General features: G+C 51.4%; 1 protein-coding gene across 1 annotated transcript; it reads right to left on the reverse strand.

Annotated features, from left to right (window-relative positions):
• Positions 1-2,089: 2,089 nt before the first annotated feature.
• NOBOX (NOBOX oogenesis homeobox) lies at positions 2,090-7,053 on the reverse strand (the record flags this gene model as incomplete). Its single annotated transcript, XM_082846241.1, has 9 exons — positions 2,090-2,391; positions 3,084-3,388; positions 3,952-4,183; positions 4,402-4,487; positions 4,756-4,868; positions 5,192-5,298; positions 5,721-6,269; positions 6,564-6,595; positions 7,040-7,053. The coding sequence occupies 9 exons, from the start codon at positions 7,051-7,053 to the stop codon at positions 2,090-2,092; spliced, it is 1,740 nt and encodes a 579-aa protein (XP_082702367.1).
• Positions 7,054-16,633: the final 9,580 nt, after the last annotated feature.

A 16,633-nucleotide genomic window follows, 5' to 3' on the forward strand; every position in this document is an offset into this window, starting at 1 on the left:
ATTGAAGAGGCTGTCTTTTCTCCATTGTATATTCTTGCCTCCTTTGTCGTAGGTTAATTGACTATAGGTGCGTGAGTTTATCTCTGAGTTTTCAATCCTGTCCCATTGGCACCACTCTTAAAAGGAACATCCACAAACTCATATTCATTTGAAGAGAGGAATTTAAGGTGGTAAAGAGTGAGCCTGGGCCACTTGAGGCCAGGGCTCTGAGGAATGACATACAGTGCTCAGGTTTTGTGATATTAGGTTTATTCTTTGTAGCACGTGGAAAGCAAAACTCGTATCAGTTAAACAATATTGACTTCCTCCTAGTAGAAGAGAGAACTTCATAATAATTAAAGCTCTCAAACATTCTGTAGGCTCTTGTGTAAAGGAGCTAGCCGCCCCCTCCTTTGCAGCCCCCCTAGAAAATCAAGACTGAGTGATCCTCCGTCAGTGGTGGTATAGAGATCATTCCTGCATTTGCCAGGTGGTTGGACTTGTCAGCCTAGGAGTCTACGCTTCTAAGAAGTTTTCACCATTTTCTGTTTGCTTGGTCTATCATTCATTCTCAATGAACTTATTTTGTTTTCAGTATACTATTAGATTGCCTAACACTTTAAATCTAATTGTTGCATATAAGCACAGATCTTAAAGCCCTTCACCCTTAAATTCTTGGCTTTAGATATCTACTGTTTTGCTATCCATACCAGGCGTTACTTATCGGAGTGGCAGGAACCTAAATCAGTTAAGATCTGGAGGAGAAAATATCCAGCCTCCTTGTAGGGCCTTGAAAGCAGCAGTATGCCGTGGTGACTGATGGCAAGAGAGGAGGACCAGCACGGAACTGAACACTTGTTGTTTTTACCCCTTACATAGAAGAATCGTTTCCCCTTACGTCTGTTTTTAGGCTGCTCATTTCATGGGCGTCATGAGACAAAATGTGAAAACGAAAGAGAGACGTATATTTTAAAAGACCTAGCTACACCACAATATAAGACACTATTTCAGCGTATATGTCGCAATCCCTAAATTAAGGCTACTAGGATCCTTGTGTGGCTGTAGAATAGTAGTGCAAAGCTACTAAATACTGTTGGTCTTTAAAACCCTACACAGATACCCGGACATGCGTTTGTGTAGCTAAGACACTTCCTCTCCATTTCTAAATACTTTTCCTTTTCGGTTCTTGTGAGCCATGACGCTAGAACTAGTACGATGGATTTAAGTTAATAATTGCTTGTAATACATGTTTTAAAAAAAAAAGTGTGTATTTTCCAATGATCGTAGCATTGGAGGTCCAGGATGGTACCCGATGTACACTCGTCAAATGCACGGTGAGGTGGTCCGAGAGGAAGACCAGACCAGCCATGGCCCCTCATTCCCTCCCCCGCCCCCCCCCTCCAGAAAGAAAGACCACTGGAAATATCAGTCATGGTTCACAATTCTAGAGGCTTAACCTAAATAGCCCGGGGCTTCTCTCGGTAATCCTATCCCTGCAGGGCCCTAATTCCAGAGAAGGGCCGCGGCGCAGGTGTGCTCAGGCTCAGTTCTGGGTTTGGGGCTAGAACATGGTTTCATGGCAGGAGCAAAGACGCAGTCTAAGAGGCCCAATTCCTCCCCCAGCAGGAGACGGGAGGATGCCAGCCTCCACGGGATCCTGCCCCATGGGGGGGACCTCACACGGGCCGCCCGGGACACAGCTGGTCAGCCGAGTGGAAAGCAGAGACGAGCCCGGCGCTCTTCACTGGCGTGAGCGGGGAGACGCATCATTACAGAGAGAAACCCAAGGGTAGACTAGTTTACTGCTTCCAGTGGACACTGTGGCTCGTCTGCGTAGCGAGGCAAGAAAACAAATGGATACAAACTTCGGAGGTGACACAGGCCACCCTCTTTCTTCAGGGCCACCATCCAGAGGTGTGGGGAAAAGGGCAGGGCCAGGCCTCTTCCTTCCCAAATCAGTGTCCGGAAAGATGAGTCCACAGAGGGGGAAATGCCCTACTTCCACCCCCATCCATAGACTCCAGGCTTTCCTAACACTTCACCCGCCGTCTACTCTGGGGCGTCCCAACCCTCCCCAGCAGGGGGGCCTCTTCACTCCTCGGCCCCAGCACTAGGGGCCATGGCCGGTCTGGTCTTCCTCTCGGCCCTCCTCGGGGGCTGAGGGCAGCTCCACAGCGGCGGTGGGCAGCTCCTCTTGGGCCTTGCTGAGTAGGGGCTCCGCGCCGGGCCTGGTCCCTTCAGGAAGCCGGGTGAGGCCTGGAGAAGACTGCCTGCTCGAAGCCTGAGCACAAGGGGCTGCAAACAGATCCAGGAAGTAGCCGTCCCCTCCCGGGGGGCCCCCCAGAGCTGGTGGACAGAAGGAACTGGGGAAGGGCAGGTCTGGCAAGCAGGGGTCATTCCAGGGGACTGTACCTGTGGGATCCAAGAGCAAAGCAAAGAGTAAGTAGGATGATGGGCACCGACCACGCTCAACGTGCTCTGTGACAGAGCCCCCCCTGCTCCACAGAAACACGGGTTAGGACCCTGGAGCGAGTCTCCCCTCAGCAGCAGGCAGGCTCCTGTCTCGAGGTCCTACGTCTGGGTCACAGTGACACAAAGTGGACCGTGGGTCAGGCCGAGTGAGTGCCCTCTCGCGCAGGCAGGAGACTGGGAACCAGCATCTTTCTTCCCCTTCTGCTGGAACTGAGTCCTCCTAAGATGGTCACTTCCAGGATTTCAGGGTCCAGGTGGCCCATCGGATACTCACATCAGCTCCCACCTATCCCGTGCCAAGTATTCCACACCTGTGGTTCCTAATCTTCAGCAAGCCCTCTAAGATATGGGAATATTATCCCCGTTTCAGAATCCAGGAACCTCAGGAGAGCCCAGAGCTGAGCTGGACTTTAAACTTTGCGTTTCCTCACTCCAAAGCTCTCTTGCTGAGTCTTACTCGGCTCTGAAACCTCCGAGAAACTGGAGGAAGGAGAGCTTCATAAGGACAAGCGGGCTTTCTGTAAGTAACAGTGATTCACTCACCCCATGCCTTCCCTCCAGCTCACGAGGCTGTCTCCCTTCTCACCGTCCTCAGTCACCAGAGGCCCCTTTCTGTTCCAGCCCCGACTCACCCATGTTCCCAGCAGGTGGCTGCAGCAGGATCTGCCCTGATGGAGGGCCCGGGAAGTAGCCCTGGGATGTGCCCCCGCTGGGGCCATAGGACAATGCAGACAGAGAGTCTTCCAGCAGTGGAGGGGTCAGGGAGCTGGGCATGTGGAAGGGGAAGGGGTGCAGGTATGGAAACTGGGGCTGGGGGTGTTGGAAAAGCTGGCTCTGTGGAGTCTGGGAGAACTGGAACGGTCCTGGCTGGCTGCTGGGTTGATATTCCTGGGGTTCCAGCTCCTCCAAGTACGAGCAGGCGGGGGGTGGCGTGACGCTGAGAGAGACAGAGGAGTGTTTTTTTGTTTGTTTGTTTTTTTTTTTTTTTTTGCGGTACGCGGGCCTCTCACTGCCGTGGCCTCTCCCGTTGCGGAGCACAGGCTCCGGACGCGCAGGCTCAGCGGCCATGGCTCACGGGCCCAGCTGCTCCGCGGCATGTGGGATCTTCCCAGACCGGAGCACGAACCCGTGTCCCCTGCATCGGCAGGCGGACTCCCAACCACTACGTCACCAGGGAAGCCCCCAGAGGACCATTTTGTGCGGCTCGGGGGGCGGCCCCATTCCTACCGCGCAGCGAGGCTCCCCTCCCCTCCCCCATCCCCACGACCCCAGACCTGCCACCTCCTGTTCTTTCTCCTGCTCTAGCTTCTCATCCTCGTTCCTGCGCTACTGCTGTGATGTCCTAGATCCTTCGCACCCCAATCCACTTACCCTTTTAATCCTCACCACATTTACTACTCCTTGCTTCTCTCAGTCACCCTCCCGCCTCCCAAGCTCCATCTATCTTTCCTCCTCCCGTACCTCCCCCAGGATAAGTACCACCGCCATTAGGTTGCGTACCTTGTCCCCCACGACCCACAAGGGCCATCCTTGCGGCTGCTCTCGTTGCCTGGGGTATCCAGCAGCAAAGACATCAGCTGGGAGGTGTGCACGGGGCCGAGGGGGAAAGGAAGGTTGGCTCTTCGGACAGGTGGGGGGCTGAAGAGTGGTGGGGTCACTTCCACCCTCTGGGAACCCTCACTCTGTTGGGTCGGGGCCAGAGTCTGGTCAGATGTCAGCAGCATGGGGGGCTCTAGGAACAGAGGTCAAAGGGGGGTTGTAAGAGTACGAAAGTGGGGGGCAGCCTTGGCAGTGCTGGGCGTGGTCCAAGTGCACAAAGCCCGGGTCCCCCTGAACGAAACCGTGGGGAGCTCCGGCCACTCCCAGGTCTTTCAAGAAACAGCCCTTTGACTCTGCTGTCTTCCGCGCCGCTGTATTCCCCAGACAACCCTCGGAAGGTGGTCAGCTCACCTGGAAGGGGATCCAGCGGGGACTCCTGAGCGAAGGTCCCAGGCTCCCGGTCCACGGGCACAGCAGGTGGCGGTCCGGCTGCAGAACTAGAGAGAGACGAGCGAAGACTGTAGCTTGGGCAGTCCCTGGATTCAGACTGGGGCTTCAGTGTAGGGAAAGGGACCCAGATTTCCAAACTGCGCCTCCTACAAGGCACTGGGCAACTTCCCAACCTCATGCAGTCAAAATCCCTCTATTAGCCAACAACTCCCTATGCCCAGCCTTCCAGTCCCTTCTCCCCCTAGAGCCCAGAATCCCAGCTTAGCCCCCAATTCCTGCCCACGGGGATGGGCCCGGAAGAGGAGAAAGGCTTACCTGCACTGGTTGCTGGTGGGGCTGAGGGCAGGGCCAGCAGTAGCGTCCGTGCTCTCCTTCCCAGTCATTTTCTCCACTTTTCGCCACTTTGCCCGGCGATTCTGGAACCACACCTGTAGGGGAGAGACACCCGAAGAGCTTGAGAAACAGGGTAGAGCCTGAGGCTCAGTCCCGCTGTCCCATGATGTCTCCGTGACTGTAGGAGGTCACTGCAGCGCTCAGGCTGGCAGGGAAAGGTTCATCGAGATGGCCTCTGAGGCACTTTGCTCTTCCCGTATTCTAAGGCTGTGGCAGCGTGGAAACAGGCAAGAACACAGCCCAATCTGAGGCCTCACCCCAGCCCCTGTCCGAGAGGTGCTGAGTACTTGTTGGGCTCTCCCAGAGTGCCGGCGCGTGGGTTCTCCTCCACCCCGAGACTGAGGGCAAGTACCCTTACCATGATGCGCTGGGGGGTGACTCCCACCGTCTGGGCAATCTCCCGGCGCTTATCGCTGTCCGGATAGTGGTCTTCTTGGAAGAGCTTTTCTAGCTCCTCCAGCTGGTCTGGAAGAAGAAAACACTGGCTTGAGGATGAACACCAGTGATGCGGAAGCAGAGGAGAAAAACAGATACCCTCCAGAGGGGACCGCTGTCCCCAACCCGAGGGCCTCCCCAGAGCCCTGCGACTAAGCTCCCCATTGGGCTGGGGCCTCCTGTCTCTCAGGCTTTGTGGCAGGGAACTGTGTGGTGTTTACTTTCCTGCCCCTTCTACCCTGGGCCCAATTTCATATTCTGATGAGAAAACCCAACCGTTCCCTCTGAGGTCAGAGGTCATGGCCTGCACAGGTCAAGGGAGGACCCGGCCAAGGTGATGTACAAACCAACCACACTCCTCTCTCCTGGGGCTGCTGCATGCTCTGTTGAGCCCAGCTTTCCCAGAGATGAGGCCAGGTCCCCTAGGTTTCCGCTCGCCTTCAGGGACCTACCCGAGCGGTATAGAGTCCGCGTCTTTTTCCGGCCTTGGCAGGTCACATCCGGGGACTTCTTCTGGTCTGTGTTTTGGCTGTTCTGGGCCAACGTGCTGAGGAGGTTGGCCAGATGGCAGGAGCCCCGGCCTGACCCACAAGGCACTGGGTTGTACGTGGCCCGGGCTGGGTTAGCGACACTGGGAGATGCCGTGGAGTCCAGACCCACAGCGTTAGGCTTTTTCTGCTTACCGGCGGCTGGAGAGTAGGGCCTCTTCCCCAGCTTCCCCTCTCGCACCGGGAGACGATGCCCTTCCCCCTGAGGCTGGGGTCTAGGCGGGCCCAGGGCTCTGTCTTTGCGGAGAGCCCCTGAGCCCTGGCGCTGGCAGGTTCTCCCAGCACCGGCCCCAGCTACTTCTCCAGGGGCCTCTGATGGCTGCTTCTCCCCGGGAGCAGCGCAGGAGAGGGGCACGTCCTCACTTGGGGCTTCCCGAGTGTGGGGGGCTGAACTCTGCAGTGGTTCCTCCTCCTCTAGCCTGGCAGCCGGGGGCTTGTCTCCGCCCTCCTGACCTGTGGAGAGCCAGCACCCGCTGACCTTAGCCCGGGAGAAGCAACAGCCTGGACCAGGAGGGCCTGCTGCTTCCTGGTCTGCGACGGGTGTTCTGTTTGATCTGAAGCTATAATTTGTCCACTTATCAAATGGGGTAATCGTTCCAGGCGTACCTTCCTAACTCTGCTACTGTGAGGGTCAAATTAGATGATCCCACAGCTTGGAAACGCAAAAGCAAGTAGATGCAGCCACGAGGAGCCTGAGCTCGCGCACCTAGACAGTAGGCGTGCAGTCCTAATTTGGGGGGAACTTACTCTCTGTGAGTTCCCTGTTTTCTCCCCGAGACCTGGAATGTGAGTTTGAGGGACAGGCATCTATTCAGGGGTTTCTAGGGGACACATGTTGGCGTGGACTCTGGGAAGAGAGAGAAGAATCGATGGAGACTGCTGTTTCTCAGACTGGATCTCGTTCCTGCGGCAGACACAGGCATCAGTGCTCAGAGCAGGGACGCGGCGGGACGGAGTGGTCTCCGGGAGCCCAGGCAAGGACATCAAAGGAGCCAACAGGAATGTCCACCCTGACCTCCCACAGAACTCACTGTGTCCTCGGCCACCCTCCTCGCCCTCATGCACACCCCCGTCCCCTCCCTGCAAAGCAGAACCTCACTCAGGGGCCTCGGGCCCAGGTGAGCGCCCTCCTTTTACAGGTAAGGAAGGGTGACCTGGCTGGCACTCATCCTCCAAGCTTGTCTGTCCTTCTCTGAGCTATGACTGATTCATCAGGAGTTTACCGTGTCCCAGGCATTGCGCTAGGCACCTTTCAAAGATTAGTCCAGCATGCATTTAATCCTTGTGGGGAAGGTATATGTATAGCTCATTCTAATATGGAGAAACGTGGATGACAAAGTTGAGTGGTTTGCCCAAGCTCATACAGTGCCGTGCTCTTGACCACTAGACAGAGTCCTTCCTGGGGTCACCAACCCCGCCCCCATTCCCCTCCCAACTTACTCATAACCTCCAGATCCCAAACCGTCTCAGCTCAAGGAGCTGCTTTATCATTTCTAACTAAATTGGAACATTTTTAAGAGGATGCTCACTACTAAGAGCCAGTTTGTTGTTTTTTTTTTTTTTAATGAAAGTTGCATGAGATAGGCTGTCTTAAGGAATGACTTTCTAACGATGTGTAAGAAAGCTGTAGGTCAAGGGCTAAGGCGCTTGCTTTGTCAGATTGTTTCCTAGGGTACAAGCTGGTGAAGGGGGTTTGCAGGCCTTTATGGCGTCATGAAGCGCAGAGGCTGGATGGTGAAATGGGGAAGGAGAGACACACCGGTTTTACAGCATTTTAGGGGCGCTCGTAGCCTAGCAAACCCGGTACACAGTAGGTGCTCAATAAATGCGACGTATCCGGGTGATAGGCCCCGGTAAGAAAGGTGATGGGTGTGGGAACCTAGAGCAGAAGAATCACGGCCCTGCTTTTCTTCCCTTCATCCTCGGAGATCCGAACGCCAAGGATGGGGGGCGCGGCGTGGTGGGCTCCCTGGCCCCCCCGCCCCGTCCAGCCCCTCTCAACTCCCCTCCAACCCCCTACCCTCGGCCTGCCGCTGGGCCCCAGCCCCTCAGGCCCCCGCGCACTCACCCCGCGGCTCCGGGCCGCGCTCCGAGCTGAGCTCCATTGCGTGGACTCCAGCACGCGGCCGTCGGACTGCTTTTGCGCGCCGCCTAATGAAGCCTCGCGCTCGGGCAGGTGTGTGGAGCTGCGAGCGTGGGGGGCCCGCGCCCTCACCCCGCCGCCGGCGAGGCCCACTCGGGAGGGCGGTGCCTGGGGCAGCTGCGGGCTGCCGAGGCCCGGGGGCCACGCCGCTTCCCGCCCCCGCCGAGGCCCAAGCCGGGGCAGGTGCGGCTCCGCTGCGGCCCCTCCCCGGTGGGTGGGGGTTGCACGTGGGGCGTGGGCGAGAGCCCGCCTACTGGGTCGCGGTCGGAAAGCTCGCCCTAGAGGGCCAGGGCGTTCGGCTGGGGGAGGGTGGCCGGCTCCCTGGGCCGGACTTGGTGGCGCCTTTGGCCTTGGAGGCGCCTTTGGCCTTGGAGACAGAGTCCTTCCTGTGGAAGGCGACTTGGGGAGCCACTTATCAAGGGAGCTCCAAACCCTTAACAAGGGTTCCCTGTCTCCCAGCTGCATCATTGAGGTTTCCCCAAGCCTCAGGATTAATGAGCCCCCAAGACCCCATGCTGATTGGAAGGTCCGTAGAGCACGGAGCTGTCCTCGAGGATGAAAGCGAGCTAGAAGAACCCAGGCTGCAGGGTGAAGGGGACACCTCTTGAATGGGACGCAGTTGTACGCGCACGGGAGGCCGCAGGTAAGCCGGGAGAAAGCACTAGCTCGTCAAAGTTTTGTCTCATGTTTCCACTCACTTGATATCAGTTTTTCTGGCCGAGAATGAAGGAGCGTCGCGTAAGGGAGATCTCACAGGTGTGATCTTTATGACTCCCAGTTCCTGGAATGTTTCTTGTCCGCTTTATAACATAATTTCAGGATTTAAAATCCTCATGGCCTCTTCCTTCCATCTGCCCTTGAGTGGGAGACGCTGGCCAGATTGAAACAGGTGCTTGGTGCTGTTTGGGGGTGGGGGTGGTCAGAATAGAAATCAGGTGTTTTGCTTTTAGGATTTAAAAGACTCTGGACACCACGTGCTTTCCTGCTGTAATCACCTATTGGTAAGTTTCCCTGTGCCTTAAATGCCTTTCAGGGGCTTGGCCTACACACATGAACTTTGAAGATATTACGAGTTCTTTCTGAAATATAAAAATTATAAACGAGTTAACTCCGTGACAACATGACCAAAATTCCAGGCATCTGGTGTTTCATTCTGACTCCCATAAGACTAATATCCTCTAATAAATGAGGGGTTTAAAAATAGGGCCCAGTTTCAGCTAGAAAGGAAGCATTCCAGGCCATGTGAGCAAGGAATGGGGGGCAGTGAAGTCGCTTTCTTTGTGGAACATCATCATTTGGTGGTGACGTGGCGGTAAATGGAATGCAATCGTCTGCTTGATTAAACATTTACAGGACACCTACCATGTGCTGGGCACTGTGCGCAGGTCACTTCCTGCCTGCACAAGCTTACTGGCAGAGAGGGGGTTAGAACAGTGACGCAAGTAAATGGACAGTGTCCATACGAGGAGGTCGGTGGTGAGTTAGAAGGATGCATAGAGGAGCAGGAAGCTCTGCTGGACTCGGATTGGGGGTGGGGCAGGAAAGGCCTTCTTGGAGAGGGTGACACATGAGCTTTGAGCTGAAGTTTAAGGGAGAGGCATTCTTACCATGTCACAGCCCTGCTTAAACCCTGAAGTGGCCCTTGCCTGCCTGTGTGACAAAAACCAACCTCCCTAACCAGGAGAGGAGGCTTCTGAGGTCTGGTTCTTTCCTCTGAAGCCTCAGCTCGCCTGCTTCCCACACCCAAGTATTCCAGTTTTAATGTCTCTTTTGACCTAGTGTTTTTCAAGGAGTATTGACACCCTGGGTCAGAATTTCCTAGGGAATTTGTTTAAAATGTGGCTTGCTGGGCTTCCCTGGTGGCGCAGTGGTTGGGAGTCCGCCTGCCGATGCAGGGGACACGGGTTTGTGCAGAAACAAAGTCAACTAAAACCATCCCCGGGGATGGAAATAGGGCAAGTGGATGGTGGGGGACTTTGTCGGGGAAGGAGATGACCTGTTGTCCTTTACTGAGGTGTCTGCTGCAGTGAAAGCGGGTCACAATTAATTTCTTAATAGGTTATCCTATCTCATTAAATTAAGAATAAATCATCCTTCCCTGCCATCACTTATGTTGTATTTCCTCTCGCCGTCTCTTTGCCCTCTGCCTGGGTGAAGGTCAGAAAAGCAAAGGCTCAAATCACCCATAGGCTGGACACCACCCTTACATAAAACTTTGAAAGATACAGAGTCTGACTGTATAAAAGCGTTTGCTCTGAGACTTAAGGAATTGAAGATGTTGGCATTTTCTAAACACATAAATTGAATTTGTTGGGCCTGGGCTCTGACATTAGAGAAATCGAAGCTTTCCTTCTCTTTGTTTCTCTCTTTCTTTCCTCCCTTCCTCAGTCTTGATATTCTTGCCTTGTCGTTTTGTGTGTGTGTGTTTTTTTTTTTTTACAAATGATATTGTTTTCTTTATTTACATGAAAATTTGATTTAGCGGCTGCAAGTGAATTTGGTCTAAGAAGGCTTGGGATAGTGTCTTGACGTGTTCGGTTGAAAAGGGATTGTACTTATGATATATGCTGTGGAGAGTGCTATCTTTCAGATAGGGAAGAGGGGCTGGTCTTTATTGGGAGGACAAAAAGATACTGTTTTAGGGGTACTTGGAAATATTTATTTCTACGACTTGGTACATGGCATCTTCGTGATCTTAAGGCATGTTCATATACCAGCCTTGTTTAGAGGGAAGGATTATTTTGGGGGGGCAGTGCGTGGAGGGGAGGAGGTTGTCCTTAGTTTTCAGAGCCAAACTATAAACCACCACTTCCACCCTCTTAGCAAGCGCCAGTTATTCCAACATCTTTTTCTTCTCATGGATAGAATGACAACAAAGAGGAACAGGTCTGATGCTACCAAAGGGTATAATTAATCTTTTGTTTTTCCCATTCTATGTAGAGTTAACCAACCGTACAGTTAGTTTAAGCAAGTGAAATAGATTCTTTGTCCTTCCTCCCTCCCTCTCTATAATGAGAAAAATAACCAGTAGAAGGTGGTTGACTGAGAAAATGTTTCAAAGCAGAGACACAGGGTAATGCATTCTTGTCCTACATGCCACTCCTGGGAGTAGGCAGCAACAGGTCATTGGAAATCCTGGGACCAGAGGCAAGAATACGGTTGTGAAAAGGCAGAAATCTGAACGGGCCCTGGGTCGGGAGATCACAGTCCCAGCAAACACGGGAGGTAAAGGCCCCAGGAAACAACCAGGCGGCGAAGCTCCATCCAAGGCAGGGGAGGGCAAAGGGAAACCGGAGCTCATCACAGGTTTGGGGACCAGGACGTCCTGAGCCCCAAGGAGGTCCTTGGCCGGATGATCAGATAAACGCCGTGGGCTCACCATGACAGAGCTGAGGGTGCCAGTGACGGGGGAGACACTGGGAGTTGCCGAAGTCTCTGCAGAGCTGCTTCCTTTGGAAACCCGGGAAAGGCTGGTTGGAGGTGACGGGCATTGAGAACACCTGGCTGGAGCAGAAACTGCCCTGGCAGGGAGAAAACAGGTTCTGGCATGAGTGAGCCTGAGCACTTGTAATCCCTGTGCCCCAGACTCCCAGGTTTTTATATCTAACAAGAATAGTGACTGTGTCTAAGCAACGTGGCTGCTGCTAGTTTTTAATCAGGCCGTCCTCCTAATAAATCACTATTGCTTGTGTGTTTTGTAATTTACAAAGTACTTTCCCTTGCTTCTAATCCCCTCCTGATGTACCCATGTTTTGGAGACAGACTGTCTTCTTTCTGCTCTGTTCTCCAGGATTGCAAAGCTGTAATGCTAACTGTAGCCTGGCATTCAAGACCCGCTCCAAACCCAGCCCCGGCCTTCCCTCATTCTGCATCTGTGGCTGCTGTCCTTCCCTTCTCCTCTCACCCCACTCACAGACCCTCGTCTAGTCCCCTCATGGTGTCCTCTCGTTCCAATCTTGTGGGCCTCTCTCAGAATGGCCCCCGCCTTCTCATGACTCGGGACCACAGAGCAAATCGTTTTATAGGCCTGGAACATCGTCCCATCCCTTTTACTTCTGTTAAAGTCTTACTCATACTTGAAAGCCCAACCCAAATAATCTCTTTCCTGTGAAGCCTATCTTAGCTTTCCACTGCCAGGAGGAACTGCTCCTTCCTGTATCCTCCCACTGTGCCGTGCTTACCTTGATATTACATCACCTAACACAGGCTGACCTGACGAGAGCTCTGTATGTTCTCCACCGGATGGTGAGCTCTTACATGTGTTAACATACATCTGTTCACGCCAGGCGCTTTCTACTTGCTCTACAGATATCAAGTCATTGAATGCTCACAACAACCCTCTAAGGTTCTATGGTTAGCCCCATTTTATTGAAGAAGGAGCTGTGACACAGGGAGCTTAAGTGCTTTGCCACAGATCACACAGCTGCTAGGTGGCACACCCAAGCTCTGAACCCGGTTGGTCTGGTTCCCGGCCATACTCCTAACCACTAGGCTTTCCTGTTTATGTCATTTATATTTGCATCAAGATCCTCCAGGGAACTGAATGTCAATATTATGACATAGTGTGAGTGTGTTGCGTGTGTGGTAATTGCAATCATTGTTGCTTTTGTTGTGGTCATCCATTTACAGTGCTTGGTGTCAGTCTATTTATCTCTTGTAAAAATAAAATACATTGTGTGTGTGTGTGTGTGTGTGAAAAAAAAGTACAAAGTTTCAGTTATACAGGATAAGTTCTGGAGATCTAATGTACAGCATGGTGCCTGGAGCTAACAGTATGTATTGTATATATAAAATTGGCTACAGGGTAGATCTTATATTAAGTGTTCTTATCCCACACACAATAATAATGATAAAGGGGTACGAGGGAACTTTGGGAGGTGATGGAAATATTAACGGCCTTGATGATAGTGATGGTTTCATGGTCATGTATTTATCCCCAAACTCATAGAGTTGTATACATCCCATACGTATGATGTTTCAAATGTCAGTCAGAACTCAACGAAGTAGTTTTAAAAAGTAAAAAAAAAAAAAGATCCTCCAGGGCTTGGCATGGTGGTTTGCACATGGGGATCAATGATTATTCGTTGACCAGAAGTTGATCACCATTGCTGGGAATTAGAGGGTAGCGTGGGGAGTAGGTGGCTATGGCTGTACAAGGGATGTACAACAGTGATGGAGCCGTTCTGAGCCTTGACCGTGGGGGTGATCGCATGAGTCTACACGTAAGATAAAATTGCATAGGACTAAACAGAGTTGACCCTTGAGCAACACGGGTTTGAACCGCACAGGTCCACATATGTGCAGATTTTTAAAAATAGTAAATACCATAGAACCACATGATCCGTAGTTGGTTGAATCCGCAGAGGTGAAATCTCAGATAGGGAAGAGCCACGGATACAGAGGCCAACTGTAAGTTATACATGGATTTTCGACTGTGCAGAGGGCTGGTGCCCCGACCTCTGCGTTGTTCAAGGGTCAAGTGTATATACGTGTACACACACAAATGAGTGTGTGTGAAACTGGTGAAATCTGAATAAGGTCTGGGGATTGTGCCAATATCAGTTTCCTGGTGTGATACAAGATGTTTCCACTGGGTGAAGCAGATAAGAGATCTCTGTATGATTTCTTAACACTTCACGTGAAACTACAATTATCTCAAAATTAAACGTAAAAAATATATGTGTACATACATACACGTACATATATACATAGACGTGTATATATATATATATATATATATATATATATATATATATATATAAATCCCAGTGTTTTGACCGCAAGTTTAGTTTTCCTGGATTCAGTTAAGTGTAATTGACAGAAATAAGATTTCATGTAGCGTAGCACTCTTAACCTTTTGTTGACCGTGATTTTAAAACATTTAGATTTAAATTATATCTATTTCTTTAAGCGGGCTGTTGACAGGCAAGCAGAAGAATTTATGTCTAATTTGTTTTAAAAGTAAAATAACTCTGTCTCTCTTAATAGGAATGCAAATTTATCAGGAAAATATTGGTAAATAGTAGAAATGATTAGAAAAGAAAACAGTACAATTTTCCGTCAAACAGTATCAGTTGTAGACAGTTTGGTACCCTTCCTTACAGTATTTCTGCCATTACCGTGTTTCATATATGTTCTACATGATTGTAATTTTATATATATATATATATAATTTTGAGCATTCCTCCCTGCAAAACGTACTGTGAAAAGCAGAGTCTGGGGCTTCCCTGGTGGCGCAGTGGTTGAGAGTCCGCCTGCCGATGCAGGGGACATGGGTTCGTGCCCCGGTCCAGGAAGATCCCACATGCCGCGGAGCGGCTGGGCCCGTGAGCCATGGCCGCTGGGCCTGCGCGTCCGGAGCCTGTGCTCTGCAACGGGAGAGGCCACAACAGTGAGAGGCCCGTGTACCGCCAAAAAAAAAAAAAAAAAAAAAAAGCAGAGTCCTTTATTTTTTTTCCATCTTAGGAACTTATTGCGTGACCATACTGTAATTTAACTATTCTCCACCTGTTGGCAAAAACTTTTAATTTGAAGGTCTACATTTTTTTTAAATTAAAAAGCAAACTTGAAATAAAGCTTCTAATTCTTTTTTTTTTCCTCTTACAGACTTTAAAAAAAAAATCTCTTGGTGACTGATCTGACCTATGGTTTTTTATAGTCCCAAACCCATGAGGAGCCACAAAGTTGTTCACTGTACAGAAATAGGCAGCCAGGCTGGCAAGTGTACAATGAAAGTGCTTCATCAAGGAGGGGCCTAAGCTAGACGGGCCAACTGGGCAGGTCTAGTGAGAGTTAGAAGATCCCCAGAACAAGGTGTTTTTCCTCCTTTGCTGGCCCAGGTCTACACCTCTGCCAGTGGCTTGACTGACTTTTCTGGTGTTCAGGTGTAGGGTCGTAGCTCCCAGGAGAAAGTGCTCTGCCAGGAGCCCTCATGGTGCAGGAAGAGAGCTCTGCTTTCTGGCCAGGGTGTGGTCCTGACCGTTCTATTGGTGCTTTTAGGCCATGGACTCATGTCCTCGTGGGCTTTGAAGCCTTTGAGCCTGTGCGTCTGGTACCCCGTGACCCAGGTACCATCCCCTCCAGGTCCAGTGAATAGTGTGAAAGGTGGGGCTGTGTCCTGGTCGGCAGGCTCCTCTGTGCTTTGGGGCACCAAACTTTAAAGTCCACCCACATTAGAGTGACAGTTCCAGCTCTTTGGAATTGAAGATGAGCTGCCCTTGTCTCGAAATGTCTCCTTTCTCCTGATATCAGTCAAGGGCAAGATCAGTAGTACAGGGTAGAAGCTAGCAGCAGCTTCCTCTGCATGCAGGAGGGGATGGTGAAATATAAGCCATGCATTTAAATGGGGCAGAGAGATGAAATGATAGATTGATTAACCGAGAAATAATTAGGCTGGTAAAACCTGTCATGCAGCTTGCTGGAAAGACAAAGGAGCAACCGTATGGGCTGCTAGACCTAGTCTTCAGCTTGCAAAAGGCTTTTTTTTTTTTTTTTTTTTGCGGTATGCGGGCCTCTCACTGCTGTGGCCTCTCCCGCTGCTGGGCACAGGCTCAGCGGCCATGGCTCACGGGCCCAGCCGCTCCGTGGCACGTGGGATCCTCCCGGACCGGGGCACGAACCCGCGTCCCCTGCATCGGCAGGCAGACTCTCAACCACTGCGCCCCCAGGGAAGCCCTGCAGAAGGCTTTTGATTGTCTCTATCTTATAACTGGGGTGCTGTGTGCGTTATTAAATTGACCCAAGGAAGTGTGGACCTTGCCTGGGCCACCTGAATTCAGTCAGGCTGTCATTCAGAGCAGTCCCAAGGAGAGGGAGGAAAACGCAGCAGAGGCGGGGACAGCCGTATTTGGAAGTAGAGATGCACCAGGCGATATTAGATCCATGTTCTTTAGTTGGGAGATAGAATTTCTGATCTGAACTCCCAGAGATGCTGGCCCAAGGCCCAGATGGTTTGGGCTCATGAGCAAGGGCAAGCACTGATGGCTTTCAGAGTTTTTAAACTTAACCTCATTCTCAAACTGAACTTCTGATTCCCACCCCAAAACTTGTAACACCCCCAGGCCTCCCTCTTTTTGTTTCAGCCGCCCAGTTGGAGTCATCCTGGACTCTGCACTCTCCTTCACAGCTTACATATAAGGTGCCAGAATATTCCAGCCAGTTCAACCTCCGAAACGCATCTCCAATCCTTTAACTTCCCTCGGTCATCACCACTCTGGCCCAAGCCCCTCTCCTCTCCTGCCTGTTCTTTAGTGACCGCTTCCTGAACTTCTCGCCCTGTTTCCACTCCTGTCCCATTATAATCGGTTCTCCACAGGCTGGCTAGGGAGACAGTTTTAAAATGGAAATTGTCATGTGTGTCACCCTGCTATTAACATGCTTTAATGACTGTCCATTGTACTTAGAGGAAAATGAAAACATCTTACCGTAGCCCTGCATGATCTGGTTCCACCATTTCTGCTTCATCTCAGGTGACTGTTCTTGTCCTTCAAGCATCTTAAACTTATTCCATTCTTCTGCCTCAGGGTCTTATTACTACTCTTAACACAACATGTACTTATATTTTCATTTACAGACTGTCTCCTCTACTATATGTTAAGCTCCATGGGTACTGAAACTACAGTGGTTTGTTTCACCAATATATACCTGTGTCTACAGATCTGGCAAAGTGGCTGCC

The sequence above is a fragment of the Leucopleurus acutus genome (assembly GCF_964270905.1).
Source record: "Leucopleurus acutus genome assembly, chromosome: 9".
Classification (NCBI taxonomy): Eukaryota; Metazoa; Chordata; class Mammalia; order Artiodactyla; family Delphinidae; genus Leucopleurus; species Leucopleurus acutus.